The sequence below is a fragment of the Eurytemora carolleeae genome, unplaced genomic scaffold, assembly GCF_000591075.1.
Source record: "Eurytemora carolleeae unplaced genomic scaffold, Eaff_2.0 scaffold70, whole genome shotgun sequence".
Lineage (NCBI taxonomy): Eukaryota > Metazoa > Arthropoda > Copepoda > Calanoida > Temoridae > Eurytemora > Eurytemora carolleeae.
In genome coordinates this window covers 286968-305844 of record NW_019396054.1, presented here as the reverse complement: position 1 = coordinate 305844, position 18877 = coordinate 286968, and the positions used below count along the sequence as shown (strand labels likewise).

Sequence of the window (18877 nt, the reverse complement as noted above, 5' to 3'; positions counted from 1 at the left end):
AAATTTTATTATGAAGTGATAATAATAACAATATTTGTGTGGACGTCTGAGCATTAATGACGTTAAACATATATTCTTAAAGAAAATAATTGACGATTAAGATTTTCACAATTCAATTTAATTCTGGTGACATTTATAAATTTACAATAGTATATACATACATTACAGTTATTGTGTTTGCAGATTTTTATCTATAATTGTGTTAAAAAAATCTTTTTGTTAAGCTGAATTCCATATATCAAGTAGTCTCAAATTTTTTTATTTGTAGGTGAGGCAGTATTTCGAAAGCTTGATTTTTTTTAATATCCATTTTATGAGAAAGGCCCCCCCCTCCCAAAAAAGCGTTGAAAACAAATCATATATGTATTATACAAGTATGTACATTTTACTAATCTCGGTTTGATTTATGAAATTTATCATATGCTTCCAGATCGAGAATAATTCATACTCTTCTGCGATTCATTCACGTTGCCTAACGTTTTTTCTCGTCTTACTGTTTATTTCCATATATTTTATTATTCATATTGTTCTAACCCCTGTTAGCCTGATATCTATAGGGTTGTGGTGGAGGCCTGATATAAGGCTTAGGGGGAGGCCGAGCAAAGGCTTGAGGTTGAGATCTGGAGGTTAGTGGCAGCATCCTAGAGTGGGGTTTTCTCATACAAACAACACATCTAGAATATTGGATGTTAACAAGATAAACTTAACAAAATATAGATGTCTGCTTTAGTATTGATTCTAATCTTATTGTTAACAATTAATTAAAAACGCAGAAATCTAGTTAATCATTAATTTCTAAAAATATTTAACTGATTTTAAGGTAAAAACTTTGTATTTGAAATCCGTTTTAACGCTCTCAATCTCAATCCTGGCGATTAACCTGTGAATTCATTATATTCTTATATCTCCGAAATTGCATCTAAATCCTTCAATTTAAAAGTTTTTGCAGTGGTTATCCCGTAGTCGATATGGCTAAGCGGTTTCCCATCACCTCTTGTTCTGAATTTACCTGCTTATCCTAGACCTAAGGTCTCCCGCCTTCAAGGTTTGAGGAACAGGTTTCTGGAACATTCTTGTCTCCTCTATAGTTGCCATCCAGTAGGAGTAGGAGGTGGTATAGTAGTTGCATCTACCATGACCCTGGCACTCGATGAACGGACGGGACCTAAGCATTGAAAGTTTTTTTCTTGACCAAAATTACTATCAGATGGTGGAACTTTTTGGGTTAGAATCCTTTTAACTTATGTGTGGGGCACAGTTTTTTTCCTTTAAAAAATGCAAGTCTGTTGGGTTTGAAAGTGGCTTGGTAAAACTTTTGGAAGCTTGATATAAATTTTTTTCCAATGCAAAATTTGTGCTCAAATCTAAGGTAAAAAACATTGATTACATCAATCGTCAAGTTCGTGTTGACCATAAACCTAAAAATATGAGTGCAATTAACAAGATATTTATGGGGTTTGTTCGTTTATAATCTTCTCGTTTAAAAAAATGGAAGTGTTCATGCTTTTGGCGAACAGATGCGCTTGTTCCCTAGAAAATTTATCATTAAAAAGCTTTGTTCCCTTATAATGTCTTCATGAAATCAGAACTAATGTTTGTGAATCTTGGGATCTAGCATTGACCTCCATCTTATGTAGATCTACGGATTCATTTAATTCCTCTTTCATCTCCCGTGATGGTTATACCCTGCAGGGACAACTTTAATCAAAGCGTTGATCCTCAAATGTAAAAGTGCCCAGATTGAATATTAAGATAAATTTTTTAAGATTTAATTGAACATTTTTTCATTTAATTTAATTGCAGAGCGGCAAATGACAAGATTGGAGTCATTATAATTCTTTTTGAAATCTCAACACAGTGAAAAGTACAAATTGTAGACCATAAGAGATTTTGTATAATTTTTTAAACCGTTGTACAGTGAGTCCCATAAAACTGTGGGATGGGTTAAGAAGACGACTGTTCATTTTTATAATATCCAATGAACATGAAACACGGAGGTTATGCAGTCACACAGCAGACCCATTTATTACTATTTGCATCAAAACTACATCAATATATTCATCATTTATATTTGTTTAAAGCAAAATTACATTAAACAAAACCATAAGATAACTAGAATGTCGTTTTCCTAGTCTACATACTTATGGGACGGTATTCTATTTAACTAAATTAGGAAAGAAATCCAATTCTACTCTAGCAAATATCATTCTCAGAGAGACTTACGTTGTAGAATTATCATGCTAAAAAGTTAAAGAATCAACACAAAGACTCCCTCAATAATATTTAAAGTAAACCAAACCTTGAATTAAAATTTTAATTCGAAAGTTTCCTGTTGGTTGCACCATAGAGTGGAAAGTAAACCGTTTTTTAGTTTTAAGATTTCTCTTTTTACGGTGCTTAATCTGAGATGATGAAAAATGTTAAAGCAGGTATTTGGCAAATTATAAAGAAATCACATTGAACCATGCGTGGAGGGAGCTAAAACAAAACGATAGAAGATCAGTGCTGCATCACAAATGAATGAAGAGACTTTAATCAAGCACCTGAAATCCAGGATGAATATTTTTTACCCAAAATCAATGACAGATTTATTACCTAGCATCAAGGATGTGTCTATAACTCAAAACCATGGATGGATAAACTACCTAATATCAACGACGGGAGTTTCACTTTAATTTACGGACGGTTGTAATACCTGAAATCGAGGACGGATGTATTGCCTATAATAAAGGACGAAACTAGAAAATGGAATATTGCGTAGAATCAAGGTCATATTTTACTACCTGAAAACAAGAAAGGATTTGATACCTGTAATGAAACCAAAGACCTATAATTATTACCTTGAATGAATGACGGGTTTATTACATAAAATCAAGGACGGATTTCTTACCTGAAATCTCTGAGACATGAACCTGGAGATCCTAAACTCTGACCGGAACCATCTGCTCCGGCATCAGTGTGCTGAACAATTATAAGAATTATAAAACTCTTAAATCTTTCCTACCACTCTCCTCCATTGTCAATGATCTTAGGTAGGATAGTTTTTCCATCAAAATTACTGAAATCATTGAATTGACTAGGTTATAATTTTTATGTCAAACATTGCATAAATCCGTAGGTGGTCAGGATTAGATAAAATCGGTCCAAAAAAAGTTTTTTTTAATTTAAAGAGAGACAAGCCCGATTCAAAACTGTGCCCATTATACCTTCATCCGATCATTAGTGTGGAAAATAACATCGTTTTTTTTTTACTTAGAAAGTGTTTAATTCGGATATTTTCTCTATTGTCTCTAGAGCAAAAAAAATGCGTTATTCACTTTTGCAGAGAAATCACAATTCATTGAAAATAAATTAGTTTTCAAAACACACAAACGTGGATATCTTATTCATACTTGATTAAACATGGCTCTAAAGGGTACCGTTGTGAAGCGGACATGGCATTATACCCAGAGAGGGGACCAATTGAAATAATGTCAATGGTTCTTTTAATTTAGAAAATTCACGTTTTTAATAATTAAGATCTGCCAAAATCTGAAGTATATATTATGATTAAAATATAAGGGAACTAAGTTTTTTGCCATAAACTCAAATATTCTAATTCCTATCAATCTTTCGAACCAAATTTCGTAAACCTTTTATATTTCAAACTATAATATCTGTCAGACCAAATAATCAATTTTTGAAACATCTAATGAATACAGGATCAGGTTCCAAAGATAAAGGAGTTCGAAGATTTGAGTTTGTGGCAATAACTCGGTTCCTTTCAAAAGATTTATCTACCATGAGGAAACTGTATCCTTCCCATAAATAATCCCAGTTCTCTGGGCAGTCAGGAACATCCATAGATTGGGAGTGAAGAGCCAGAACCTTTAATACAACATAATTATAATCAGCATTTTTATAGAATAGAATAATGTTTTAGTTTACCTTGGTTGGAGTCTCACAGACTGCACATTTAGAAATATATTTCTCTATCTGCGGTCCTTGGATTGGAGTCATCATCATTGGCATAGGCTCAGTACTTGACAACCAATAGCTGTAGTCGTTCCTGTTAGCGTAATCACACACGTCGTTAATATTACAGAACATGTAGGGCATGGTTGAGAACCTTTGCAGACAACTGCCCGGCTGTCCTAAGTCCTGCCCTTGGGCATGACCATTGCCGTAGATGTGAAGTAGGGAATAACCGTTCCACATTAGAGAGGTTCCCTCCGGGCACATGGGGTACTTAGCTGTCTGAGAGTGCAGAGCAATGAAGTAACCTCTTGGTTTAGGTCTGGGTCCAGGAGGAGCAGGACGACCTGGAAATCCATCCTCTCCGGAAACCCCTGGTTTACCGTCAAGTCCTGAGTTTCCTGTATCTCCTATGGTACCCTTCATACCAGGAAGTCCTCTGAGTCCAGCTAATCCGTTTCTCCCTCTTAAACCTTGCATCCCCTTTAACCCCTCTACTCCGGGTACACCCATGGGTCCTATTGGTCCCTGAATCCCAGGAAACCCTGGCAATCCGGAAACTCCAGTTTCTCCCTGGTCACCCTTCGTTCCTGGAATTCCTGGTCTACCGTTGGCGCCTGGAATTCCTGGAACTCCATTTAACCCAGCTGCACCGGGTCCACCTCTCTCTCCCTTGGGTCCAGGACGTCCAGGATAACCAGCGAACCCACTGTTCCCTTGCTCACCCACTTCTCCTTTCTTACCGTCAAGGCCGGGTAAGCCTGGAAATCCTGTATCTCCTGAAGGTCCTCGTAAGCTGAAAATGTCAAAAGATTAAATTATTTCCATTGTGACGAAATAATAGATTTACCTGAATCCTGGTGGTCCACGCTCTCCTTGTAGACCCGGAGCTCCTGATAAACCCATTCCTCCGTTTTCTCCAGGTTGTCCAGGAACTCCAGATCTTCCGGGCATTCCTTCCATTCCGTCCTCTCCCTGTTCTCCCTTTACACCCGGAACTGTATCCCCCCTGGCTCCCTTCTGTCCAGGAAACCCTTCAGTTCCAAATATACCCGGAGATCCTTTCAATCCATATATTCCGTTTCTCCCAGGTGCTCCATCAGGAGCTGGTTCTCCTAGCTCTCCAGGTTCTGCTATTGGAGCAGGAATCCCGGGATATCCAACCTTGCCTCTATCTCCTGGAGCCCCTTTCCGACCAGACAATCCTTCATAGCCTACATCACCTTTCAATCCTTTCTCTCCTGTTACTCCAGGAGTACCTCTTGAACCTTGTCTCCCTTCCTCTCCTCTCCTACCATCAAACCTGTCAGGACCTGGAAGACCAGGACTTCCTCGTTCTCCTTTATCAGCCCCTGGAGTCAATCCAGGCCGTCCTGTATCTCCTTGTGGTCCCTTGGCTCCTGGAAGTCCATAATCTCCTGGGGCACCTCTTTTACCCGGAGAACCTGGAAATCCGTCTGTTCCAGGTATACCAGGATACCCTGGCTCTCCCTTAACTCCCTTGGCTCCAGGTTCTCCAAACATTCCAAGTTCTCCGGGAATCCCTTTTTGTCCGTTTACTCCGGGTAATCCAGGAAATCCATTTGCTCCTTTCATTCCTGCCATACCTGGCATACCGTCAGGTCCATTTACTCCATAATCTCCAGGTTCTCCAACCTCTCCCTGTAGTCCTCGAGCTCCAACTATTCCATTTTCTCCTGGTTCTCCAGATACACCTTTTCCTCCCAGCAGAACGGTTCCTGGGTTCCCTTGTTGTCCCTTTAGACCTGGTAGTCCATCCAATCCAAAATTTCCAGGACTTCCTTTTAAACCAATGCTTCCGGTATTTCCCCTCATTCCTTTATTACCTGGAAACCCGAGGGGTCCAGGTGCTCCCGGTTCTCCATTTTCCCCTGGTTGTCCCTTAATACCGGATTCTCCCATGTTTCCAGAATATCCCTCCTCTCCTGGAGCTCCTTTAGGTCCTGTATTCCCAAACGCTCCTGGAACTCCTTCTTTACCCTGTTTCCCCGGTAGCCCAGTTTCTCCACTTAGACCAGGTTCTCCAGGTATTCCATCCACCCCTAGACCTCCGCTCTTCCCAGTCCCTCCTGGAACTCCATCCATCCCATCTGCACCCAGCTGCCCCCGTCTACCAATCATTCCAATATCTCCGTTTAGACCTGGAAGTCCAGATCGACCAGGTATTCCTGGTTTACCGGGGAACCCTTGATCTCCGTAAAGACCAGGTAAGCCTGGTCTCCCCCCTGGTCCAATAACTCCGATATCTCCAGTTACAGACAAACCCACGTCTCCTTGAATCCCCTAAAAAATATGCTTGAGTAGAGAAAGTTATAAAGAAGACATAACTTCCAAAAAGTGTCAAACCGCAATTTTGTTTTGCTTACATACTTTACACAATCATATATCAAACAGAAATAACTATTGTTTAATCTTTTAGGGTGAAAATATCTAAAAACTAGTTTGCTCTATATCTGCTCCATATTATATCTCTACTCTGTGACTTTCATCTGATTAGAATGGGAGGCACTAGAACATATAGTTTATATGGTTCAGTGTATACCTTGAGTCCTGGCAATCCCTCCGGACCTGGAGCTCCCTTTGCTCCTTTACTCCCAGGTAATCCATCCCGTCCTTGCAGCCCCTTGTAACCTAGATATCCTGGTTCTCCTCGTTCTCCCTTTTCTCCAGGTTCTCCGGAGTTTCCAGTTCGTCCCTGGATAATATCTCTACCAGGATCCCCACCTACACCCAAGCTTCCTTTAAACCCCTGAAACAAAATCAGTTTAAACAAAACTATTTGTTATTCTTCAATGCGGCGTTGAAAAACTTACAGGTTGTCCCGGAAGTCCATTAAGTCCATCTTGACCTGGTGGTCCTGGCCTGCCAGGTATACCAGGTTCTCCTCTAGGTCCAGCCTGACCAGGGATACCCCATCTAATAAACCCTTTCTCTCCCTTGTCTCCGGTATCACCTATTGGTCCTATCTCTCCTGCAATCCCCTGATCTCCAGGATAGTAGCTGCTACCTGGAATACCAGGTTCTCCTACATCTCCCTTCTCTCCGAGCTTGGTGAGTGGTATAGCTAGAGCTCCCTCCTGACCCTTCGCTCCTCTGTCTCCTGTCATCCCTTTGGGTCCGTCACTTCCACTGTAAAATATAGTTAGGGGGTTTTAAGCTGTTGTTGTAATGTCAAATAACTCTCCTTAAAGATATCGTCGTTTCTTTAGCCTGAAAAGTGTTTGATTATGAAAGTTTTCTTAATTGTTTCTGCAAGTATAAACTTTTATATAAAAACCACGAGTAAAATAATCAAAATTCAAAAAGAGAAGCATTGACAGCTTATTCAGTTTTGATCAGACAAAACTTTTACTAGAGTACCGTTGTTAATCGTACATTCCACTCTATAAATTTTAAATTACGGTAGATTACGACCAAAGTCCCTGTAAGGACTGTAGGTCTACTGAATAATTTATATTTTGTCAGCTTTATTGTATACAAGTAAATTAACAAATTCTTTGGCCTTAAATTATGTAGAAAATGTACACAGTGAGACCTATAAAACTGTGGTGTAAGAAGATAAATTTTTAGCTCAATAATTCAAATGCAGTTGAAACATATAAATATTGCGATTTTACTTAATAAATGACTTTTAAGCTACTGCAGTAGACCTATTTGCAACATTAAAGACACATAAGATTGCTTAAGTGTCTTCTTCCTATTCCACAGTGTAGTTGGTCACATTGTATAATATATATTTAAGTCTTGTCTGTTTGTTTGTTTGTTTTATTGGTTTGTTTGTTTGTTTGTATCCAATAAACACCAAAATGGCTCAACTAATTGGAACAAAATTGTGGTGACCTCACATGTCGAACTCTTGATCGCGATATCCAATGTGTGGGCACTCATTATTTTGAGGATCAATGTTTGAATAGTTATCACTGCAGGGTATGACCATCACGGTACATTGAAATAAAACGTAGGTCTGCATATAATGGTGATCTTAATGCTTCATCTCGAGATTCACAAATCAAAAGTTCTAACTTTAAGGAAGTAGTATGGGTATTCAAAAGTACTACTTCAAAAAATTATTTTCACAATTCACCGGAAAAAAACAGGAAATTTTTCTTGTATTGATTTTAACATGTTAGAAAAAGATTAGTGACCGAGAGCAAATATTTTTACTACCTACACGAAGCACCCTATAGTTAATTTAGAATATTTATGTAAACTCACGTTATACCAGGGCTCCCTCTGAACTTATATCTTTCCTCTGGTGTCAGATAGATAGTATCTCCTGGTTCTCCTTGTCTACCATTGAACCCAGGCAATCCATGCCGACCTGATAGAGTTAAATATAATCATTGAATCCAGGCAATCCATGCCGACCTTATAGAGTTAAATATAATTATTGAACCCAGGCAATCCATGCCGTCCTTATAGAGTTAAATATAATCATTGAATCCAGGCAATCCATGCCGACCTTATAGAGTTAAGTATATATATTAAACCCAGGCAATCCATGCCGACCTTATAGAGTTAAATATAATTATTGAACCCAGGCAATCCATGCCGACCTTATAGAGTCAAATATAATTATTGAACCCAGGCAATCCATGCCGACCTTATAGAGTCAAATATAATTATTGAATCCAGGCAATCCATGCCGACCTCATAGAGTTAAATATAATTATTGAACCCAGGCAATCCATGCCGACCTTATAGAGTCAAATATAATTATTGAACGTAATTGATGGAATATTCAAACCTAGGTTCACTTAAAATTTTGTTTATTATACCTGGAATTCCGTATCTGCCGGGTGACCCATCGTATCCTGATCTCCCTTTTATACCCGGTCCTCCGGTCAAACCTGGTTCTCCGACCTGTCCCTTGCTCCCCATGAGGCCAGGTAGACCAGGGTATCCTTTAGGACCCGGATATCCCGGTGATATGTTTTCCATCCCGTAAACCTCACCGTTATCTCCAGGCATGCCTGGATTCAAACAAATATTAGATAAACAATACATAGATCCAGACTGATATGAAAAGTTGCATCAAAGACTTGGCCATCTTTAAAGACTTGGTCATCCTTAAAGCGTCGCAATGACTTTTGATTTTATCAAACTATTTTGCTTTTGGTTGTTTCCTTAGACATGTTCATTTTAGAACTTAAGAACTTTAGAATTTGTAAATCTAGTTCTAAAGAAGTAGTTTGTATGCGTGATAGTTTGAAACTTTTGGATCATTGATTACTACTCTCAAACTCTAATTTTCTAATCCCAATATCTTGACCTGATGGTGTAAACCATTAACTATTTGATCTTAAAAACTGCAACAGTAAGAAATCAAAAGTCTATACGACATCAGGTTGTAAAGATATAAGGTTTAGAGTTTAAGGTAATCAGTTCCTTTTTAACCAAAACATGGGTATTTTTTAATCAAATAGACTTGCAGACGATTTTATTTTACTATTTTACAAAACCAGGGTTATAGCTTTTTATCAAAACCCATTACGATACATTTTTGTTAAGGAAAGTGATGAACATTATTTTAATTGTCAAAAGATAAATAGCAAAGAACAAAATCTTTGAAGAATTTATAATTTTATTAATTACCCTGTATCCCCTCTAGTCCTGGTGGACCGGATATACCAACTGGTCCAACCCAACCTGGAGAACCAATTTTTCCTTGTTCACCCTTCGGACCACGGGGACCAGGCCAACCTGGAAACAAAAAATTACTGCAACCTGTAAACAAACAAATGTACTGCAACTTGTAAACAAAAAATTACTGCATCCTGTAAACAAACAAATGTACCGCAACCTGTAAACAAACAATTGTACTGCAACCTGTAAACAAACAAATGTACTGCAACCGGTAAACAGATCATGATCAATTAAACCATGATGTAACTAGAACTTCCCGATGAAGCCAGAATGTAACTAGAACTTACCAATGAAAACATGATGTAACTAGAACTCTTTATTGAAACCATGATGTAACTAGAACTTACCAATGAAACCATGATGTAACTAGAACTTACTAATGAAACCATGATGTAACTAGAACTTACCAATGAAACAATGATGTAACTAGAACTTACAAATGAAATCATGATGTAACTAGAACTAACCAATGAAACCATGAAGTAACTAGAACTTACCAATGAAACCTTGATGTAACTAGAACTTACCAATAAAACCATGATGTAAATAGAACTTACCAATGAAACCATGATGTAAATAGAACTTACCAATGAAACCATGAGATCCAGGGAACCCTTGTTTTCCATCATCTCCTTGGTCTCCTATTTCACCAGGTTCGGCTGAAAGAAGAGAAAAATTAAATTAATAATTAAAAGAATTTTTTCAATTTTTAAAAAGATACAACCTGTGGGACAGTATCCGCAATCTTCTCCTTGTTCTCCGGAGTCTCCTTTCCTACCAGGCAACCCATCCATCCCTGGTAATCCCATCTCACCAGGATATCCTGGTCTACCCTTTTCACCTGGCGGTCCTATCTTAGGTCTGGATGCAGTGGATACTCCAGGATATCCTTTTAATCCTGCATCTCCATAGTCTCCGGTATCTCCCTTTAATCCTTCCAGTCCGTTTTCTCCGTCTATCCCGGACTGACCAGGTGGTCCGAACACAGTTTCTCCAGCTAATCCCTTCTGTCCAGGAACCCCTGGATACCCATCAGGTCCCTTCCGTCCCACCGGTCCAGCGTAACCTTTAGGTCCATCGTATCCGATATCCCCCTTTATGGATAGTCCGGGGATACCTCGCTTCCCCTGTGGTCCAGGTCTGCCCGGTGGTCCAACAATACCTTTCAGTCCAGGAAGGCCAGGTCGTCCAGGAAATCCTGGTAGTCCAGGTCCACCAGGAAATCCTGGAAATAAATATTTGAAAATATTTGATAATTATTTTTGAAATTTTGTTATGAATACAAATGCGTACCATAGTCCCCTTGAGGTCCATATGGTCCAGTGTCCCCTTTATCCCTGAGATTTGGATCGTATTCTCCTGGTGGTCCTGCTGGTCCCTGTACTCCAGGTCTTCCAGGGATACCTTCATCTCCTTCCTCCCCTTTTCTTCCATCCAACCCGGGTAAGCCAAACTTTCCAGGCGCTCCTTTAACTCCTTTCATCCCTACAGGTCCTGGTCCCCCCTCCTTCCCTTGTTTGCCCCTGGCTCCTACTTCTCCGTATTCCCCCTTGGATCCTTGGTACCCAGGGTATCCATCCTCACCCTGTAAACAAAACAGTCTGAAAAGGACTGTAGAGTGTAGAAGTAACTTCAAGTCATGCCATAAGTTGAAGATTTGCATCTCTTAAAACTTTTATCTGAGTAACAATTAAGAAGATATCGCTGTATTAAATCTTAATTAGAGATATGTCTGTCCATTTTATTTCTTTGTCTCTGCTGCATGTGCATGCCACTCTTTACAAAATGAAAATATTCTTTAAATCCTTGATAAGATAAAAGAGATTACATAGAAATTATAAATCATGTTAGTACTAGCTTGAGATGAGAACCCAGCGTTGCCCGGGGTTCTCCCGCCGTTTACCCGCGCTTGGTCGTAAAATACGATTCTATTTTTCTCTATAAAGGTAGATTCACTCGACTTAGAATCTCTAAACCAAGCTAAGAACATTCCCGTGGTTCTCCCGAGTTCCCCAATCAAAATTTGAGGCAAATCGGTCAAGGAGTTTCTGAGTTGTGATCGTAAAAACAGAGATTTCAACTTTATATATTTAGATACGTCTTAAATATTGAAAGGTTTAGTAAATTTTATCCAGCTCCTAAGGTTGAATGAATTTGTTTTACTGAATAAGAATAAAATAAAATAATTCAAATTTCAACAAAATAAGTTCAAAAGAAAAGTTTTTTTTTGCGTTCAAGAGTTTTTGCTGTTTACCATACTGTGGTTTATTTGAAATAATGCATTACATATTGTATATTGTAGATTAAACTAAACTTAAGTAAACTTCATTTTAAAATGAAATTTTGCACTTTTTTATTAACATTTTGTATTTCCTCATTTGAAAGAGCCATTGATGACCAACAAAAATTGGATGACAAAAACATATTGGCAACTAAGCATGTTTGTTATTGGACAAAAAATCAACATTAAAGGATCGTTAAGACGTCACAAAGTCGTACCAGCAGTTCTACGTACAGTAATACAGCTTTTTTCATACAGCAAAATCTTCACATCCCTATTTCTTTGCAACCTGATGGTGTAAATCTTTGATATTTCTATCTTAGATTATCAACAATCTAACAGAATTTACAGGTCTACGACATAAGGTTGCACGGATATAGAGATTAGAAAACAAGAGTTTATGCCAAATACTCTCCCTTATGTATAAAAAGGTGTTCCGCGGCTTATTTGCTAGTTGGGAATATTTGCAATTATTTTTTCTTGAATTGCAAATCAAAGATCTGCAATGTCCTTGGATGAATGCAGAAAGCCATATGTTTGTGATTTCTGAATTATGATTAATAATTACATCATCTGGTTTAGTCAAATAACTTGATAATAACAAAGTTCATGGGAAACTGGAAACTTAAATAATTTTAATAAGAATAAGAACAAGGAATGATTAAACGTTAGAGCGATTTATCTGGCCCTTCGAAGATAGGATAGGATAGGATAGGATAGGATAGGATAGGATAGGATAGGATAGGATAGGATAGGATAGGATAGGTGGAGAATTATTAAAGGACTCTGATGAATATAAAAAAATATAAAAGATAAAAAAAATGAAAAAAGTGAGAAAAAAAAGAATTTTAGAAAATAATTGAACAATAAAGTTGATAATTATAAATCATTCATAATGGTTTAAGGGACTACAGGCGTAATTTCAAGTGACACTATATTTCTAAATTGGCATGTCTGATTCACAATAGTACCCTTTCAACCTTGGACTGGTCATGGATGTCGGACAAGCGGCTACAGCGAAAATCACTTTTTAAAGTTGTAATTTTTATGAGATATTATAATATAGCCAATTATGTGGCTGCTTAATCCCAGTACAGTATGAGGATAGGGTCGGCCCGGTAAGAATTTAGTAGAGTGTTCATAATTCTTGACGTTCTGAGATGGGTCACTTGAAATTATGCATAATTAATGAAACTGTTATGTATGATTCAGAATGAAAAAGTATTCCATACGGGGGAAAAAGTGTTAATAAAGAAAATACATAAATTAAAAAAAGTTGAAAATCTAAAATACGTCTTTAGAAAGTAACGAGTTTTATCCGTAAAAGTTAATTCTAAATATCCACTGTGAATATTTTAACAAGGAGACGTAAAACTTACGTAACAATGTACAAAAATAATGAACAAGAGAGAAACGAAAAAAGAATTAATAAGATGGAGAACAAAGAGAAAGACGATTATCAAAAAGAGAATAGAATAAAATCAGGAAAAGATAAATAAATAAAGAAAATTTACAGGAGATAACTGTTTTTCAATTTCCAGGAGTTAAACTGTAAACCTATTGAAAGTAGTAACAAATGCAACTAAATTGCAATCAGTAGCATTTGCAATCTGTTACAATAAATATTGTGTCCAAAATCTAAACAATAAGTATTGGTGTCTTATGTTTAAATTTAAAGTATCCAATGTATAGAAAATCACTATTGGTGTCTATGGCACCCTCAACTAAGTGATGGCTATAAAATAAATTTTGGTGTCTATTGTATTAATTCAAGTATTGGTGTCTAATATCTATAGAATTAAGTATTGGTGTCTAATATCTATATGATTCAAGTATTGGTGTCTAATGTCTATATGATTCAAGTATTGGTGTCTAATGTCTATATGATTCAAGTATTGGTGTCTAATGTCTATAGGATTCAAGTATTGGTGTCTAATGTCTATAGGTAAGAGCCCTTTAAAAGCTGATCATATCTACAAAAGTAGGCTTTCTTTATAAGCCTAGTTAAAGTTCAGAGCCTGTCTCCGTAAAGGGACTGTCCACGTTTTTCAAATAGCCTTCCCGTCAGTGAGTTTAATGTCCGATTCACAATGGTACCTTTTTAACATTTGTCTGTCCACAAATTATTGAAATATTTCCTTTTCTTCATTGAAATTGACAATTTTCCATAGCGGATTATCTGTCTTGCAGTAACTTGCAAATTTATGCAGGAGAAACAATGAAGGAAATAAACAAATAAATCTCTTTTTAAGATAAAACGAAAAACGAATATATCTTTCTTATTTCTACTCAGATAAATGTCTAAGGGTGCCCTTGTGAATTGGGCAAGTAATTTTTTCAATTAAGGGTCACTTGAAATTGCATCGACAGCCCTCTTCAAGATATCTATAATATAGATCTTATATTCAACATTTTCTTGGAGTATAAACACATTATAGTAGATTGGTGTATTCTCCAGGTTTGTTAAATACTAGGAAAAAAAGCTCTTATTCTTATCTATTCTCTGTGTCTAGTGAGTCTAGTAAATAACTTGGAAAAATAAGATCCTGCCTCAGTTTCTGTTAGTGTTCTATAAAAGGACTGTAAAGGAAAAATGATAGGGGGTATAGGATGAAACCTGAGAATCTCAGGCATTGAACGATACCTATAAGACATCTCTCTGATGTTCCTGTCACGAGAAATTGATATAAAACTGTGTCAAAATTATACGAAAATTCATATAAATACAATTTTGTATAAAAGTAGTAGGTTTAAACAGATCATATTCAGCAAATACGCAACCAATCTGAAAATGACTATATCCCATGAGAGCCTCAGAATATCAGGTTTGTTCTTATTATAATTTTTTAATTTTTATTTTGCATTTTCAATAGATATAATTGATGATATGGTTTCATAAAGTCAGTAAAGTCTGTATTACGTCACCAAAACTTCATCCAATGGCAGGCAGTATACTGATACAGACGGAAATGACGTGACCAGTATACTGCACTGCCATTGACTGAAATTCGTATGACATAATATACAGACTATATGGACTAAATGTCAGTGTTCTTTAAGTATGATTAAGTACTTAAATAACGAACAATTTCTATATTCATGTTTAATCGACGTTTTTTTGCTATGGTGTAAAGTTCTTGAAAAAAAAACCAAGCGCTTGGTTCAGGTTAAATTGACTATCTTTAGTCTATGTATGATAAAAGGGTTCTATTGACTTTCTCTAATTTAAAGTGGAGTACTGTGAAAAACAAGTTCTTAGTTCAGGTCCTATTAACGTTCTCTAGGTTATGTTATTAGTTGGAAAAATAAATTCTTGGTTCATGTTCTATTGCTTTTCTCTAGGTTATATTGTAGTACATGGAAAAACAAGTTCTTGGATCAGGTTCAATTTACTTTCTCTAGGTCTAAGAAAGTACTTGGAAAAACTAATTATCAAAGTTTGATTTGTAGCAGTGCATTTTGTTTAAGAGTAGCTAGCAATTTACTTTATTTTTAACGAGCTCCCCCCCCCCTCCTTGGATTCTGAGAACATGTCAATCCCCGCGGGAATTTGAAAATGAAAAAGTAAAACATAAGTTGCCCAGGTCCCCCCCCCCCCATCTCGTCAATTCTCCGGTAGCATTCATTGAGCGAACTATTTGTAGATCCTTCGCTCTGTTTATTTGTATTCCCTACCCCTGGACTTTAGTCAGGTCTTTGATGTATACTGCCTGGATCGGGCTGCAGGCACATATGCCTGGGAATATGTTTAAAAAATAGGAATGAGGTCATGTACGTTAATCCAAACAGTTTTCATGATTGGGTAAAAATCCAAGTGATAAGCAAGAACGGATTGCTCTAAATATCACGATGCGGCTCCAGATAACCTTGCACCAACTTTAAAAGAGCTTTTGACGTAATTTCAGGAAACCTTAATTTCCACGATCCAGAGATGGAGATATCCGTGTTTTCTTTAAAGGATTCTCTTTGAAAATAGTTTGCGGATATCTGCACCGGAAATAAGAAAGAATTTTGACGGAATTTTATTGATCTTATTTCTGAAATATGTGACATATTCCATTATCTGTTTTGGTAATTACAAATTATCAAAGGTTCAAATTTTTGTGAAAAAATATTTTTGAAAATTCTACAAGTATGATTACCCTGTTTCCTGTATATCCTAGGTCCCCTAGTTCTCCTGGTTCTCCTGGTAGACCGTAGGGTCCCTTGTCCCCCTTGGTCCCCTTGATGATGTTGATATCGGGTTTAGGGAACTGATAAATATATTGAGGTCCAGGTTCTCCTTCTTCTCCTAGTTCTCCTTCCAAGCCCTGAACAGACAAAGTAAAAATGAAAAAATATTTTGTTAAAATTTGGATTTTCAAATTCGCGTTTGAAACCTTCTCTTCTTAATAGTTTCTCTTTAAAGTTTTTGTGTAAAATTTTGTTATTTAAAAACAATATTAAAATAATGAAAACTTAAATTGCGATTTTCACATGTGCACATTAGTTACAATAAAATCTGATTTTTTTGCCTTCTAAAATGTGTATGCATGACTGTACACATTTCTCTGGTTGCCCAGGCAGCCCAGGGGTCTGCTTAAAACTTAAATAAAAATGGTTTACAGTTTATGAGTATAAGTTGCTTCTCTGCGGGGTTTTTACATGAAGACCACTAAGACAATTCGTGTTTAAGGAAAGAAAGCTAAAAAGTGATATAGACCAATGAGTGTACAGTGTACACTGTACAGTGTGCAATGTACAATGTACATACTACATACCACAAAAAGTGCATATTTGCAAACTTAAACTCAGAATTTAATACATTGTCTATATACAAATAATTTGCTGTGCCAATAAAAGAAGAAAAAAGTCTGTTTCATTCATTTTAAACATCAAAGTCATTTGTAAAAAAATCTGTCCATTTACATTTTAAGTTCAGAATATGTTCAGAGTGCACGCTTGGAAATTCATATTTCTAACGCTTTAACCAGATTTAAACAAACTGATTGATAAGTGCTTCTTTAGATTCAAAATTTATAAAAAGTATCCATCATGTCCCAATGTTTAGATAAGGAACACAACTATAGACCTACAGCGAGAACCAGAAAACTGTGGGAAAGGAAGACGACATTAAAGCAATATTTAAATTACAAAGCAAATTAGTTTAATACAGTGTCCCAATAAACATGGGAGTTGAGAGACGATTTGAAAGTCGTCTTTGATTTCTAATATTTAATGCATAGCACAGTAAGTATTAAAATGAGGCTGTGTACGTCTTACGAGCTTTTCAAACCTTTCTCGTGTTTTAAACATTGACGAAGATGTTAGATATTAAGACAATTTGATTTATAAAATATAAATTTTTCAATATCTCCGTCAATTTTGAAGATACAAAAATGGTAGACCTCATTTTAAAATTACTTATAAAGGGAAATAGTCTGTGCACACTGCAAAATTGCTTTGTTTCATGTTGATTTGACTGTTTTTCTTTTTCACACTTTTTTGGTTCTTACAGTATCTTTCTCCTTAATAGGGAACCTCGGTTATATCCCGAACACAGATTGCTATTAGGAAATCAATCCATTTATTAGGAAATCAATCCATTTATTAGGAAATCAATCCATTTATTAGGAAATCAATCCATTTATTAGGATATCAGAAAAAAGTTTCAACCTTAACTCCCTCCGGTGGTGTTTCTCCTTGTTCTCCTGGTAGTCCTGGACGACCAGGTTTTCCATCCTGTCCCATCCGCCCAGGATCTCCGACCTGACCTTTCTCTCCGTCCTGTCCCGGATACCGGCTCACTTCTCCCTACAGTATTCTGTAAATGAAGATAAACCAAATAAGAAAATACAAAAACTCAAAATTAAATTTAATATCTTGCGAAAAGTAATCTTGGAAAGTTAGAAAGAAGAAAAATATTAAAATGTATGTTTAGTTAAAGAGAGAAAAAGACAATTTTTCCCATAATGTTCCAGCATCATGTAAAAGTATTACTTCATATTGTAATTAAACATTTTAAAGAATATTCCTGAGGTCCGGGTACTCCTGATTCTCCTGCTTCACCCTGAAAAAAAATATTGATGCATTTATTTCACCCTGCATCTAGTGGAATTTATTTCACCCTGGACTGCATTAATTGTTTCTTAATTTGTCTCTGAACAATGTCACTGTTTTCTTATGGTAAACCCGAATTTTTTTTTCTCTCGGCTGTCAAAACGATGAAAAATTTGAAAACATAAACATTACAAAAGTTTTTTATGCAAAAATATCCTTCTTTTTAGGATTCTATCAAAGTTTTGTGAGATTCTAACGGGTCGGGCCCTGCAGTTCAGTCTTTTTTAATACCTTCTTTTTAGTTTCTTTTAACAATTAGGCAAACACAGTACATTCACACTTACTCAGATTTATCTAATATTCACCCTGTATTCACTTTTATCTATAAGGTTCACCCTGTATTCAGCTTAATCTATAAGGTTCACCCTGTATTCAGCTTAAGGTTCACCCTGTATTCAGCTTAATCTATAAGGTTCACCTTGTATTCGGCTTTATCTATAAGGTTCACCCTGTATTCAGCTTTATCTAAGGTTCACCTTGTATTCAGCTTAATCTATAAGGTTCACCCTGTATTCAGCTTTATCTATAAGGTTCACCCTGTATTCAGCTTTATCTATAAGATTCACCCTGTACTCAGCTTAATCTATAAGGTTCACCTTGTATTCAGCTTTATCTAAGGTTCACCCTGTATTCAGCTTAATCTATAAGGTTCACCTTGTACTCAGCTTTATCTATATGGTTCACCCTGTATTCAGCTTTATCTATAAGGTTCACCCTGTATTCACCTTTATCTATAAGGTTCACCCTGTATTCAGCTTTATCTAAGGTTCACCCTGTATTCAGCTTTATCTATAAGGTTCACCCTGTATTCAGCTTAATCTATAAGGTTCACCCTGTATTCAGCTTTATCTATAAGGTTCACCCTGTATTCAGCTT

The 18877-nt window shown here is 36.6% G+C and overlaps 1 protein-coding gene across 1 annotated transcript; it reads right to left on the bottom strand.

Annotated features, from left to right (window-relative positions):
• Positions 1-348: 348 nt before the first annotated feature.
• On the bottom strand, positions 349-17997 carry LOC111706414 (collagen alpha-2(IV) chain). Its single transcript, XM_023479293.1, has 17 exons — positions 17916-17997; positions 17558-17695; positions 16045-16212; positions 10915-11206; positions 10346-10846; positions 10209-10280; positions 9571-9678; positions 8754-8948; positions 8191-8296; positions 6789-7104; positions 6518-6724; positions 4805-6258; positions 3928-4750; positions 3781-3867; positions 2891-2961; positions 1010-1165; positions 349-674 (listed from the first exon to the last, which is right to left on the bottom strand). The coding sequence occupies exons 2-17, from the start codon at positions 17630-17632 to the stop codon at positions 530-532; spliced, it is 4776 nt and encodes a 1591-aa protein (XP_023335061.1). The 5' UTR covers positions 17633-17695; positions 17916-17997; the 3' UTR covers positions 349-529.
• Positions 17998-18877: the final 880 nt, after the last annotated feature.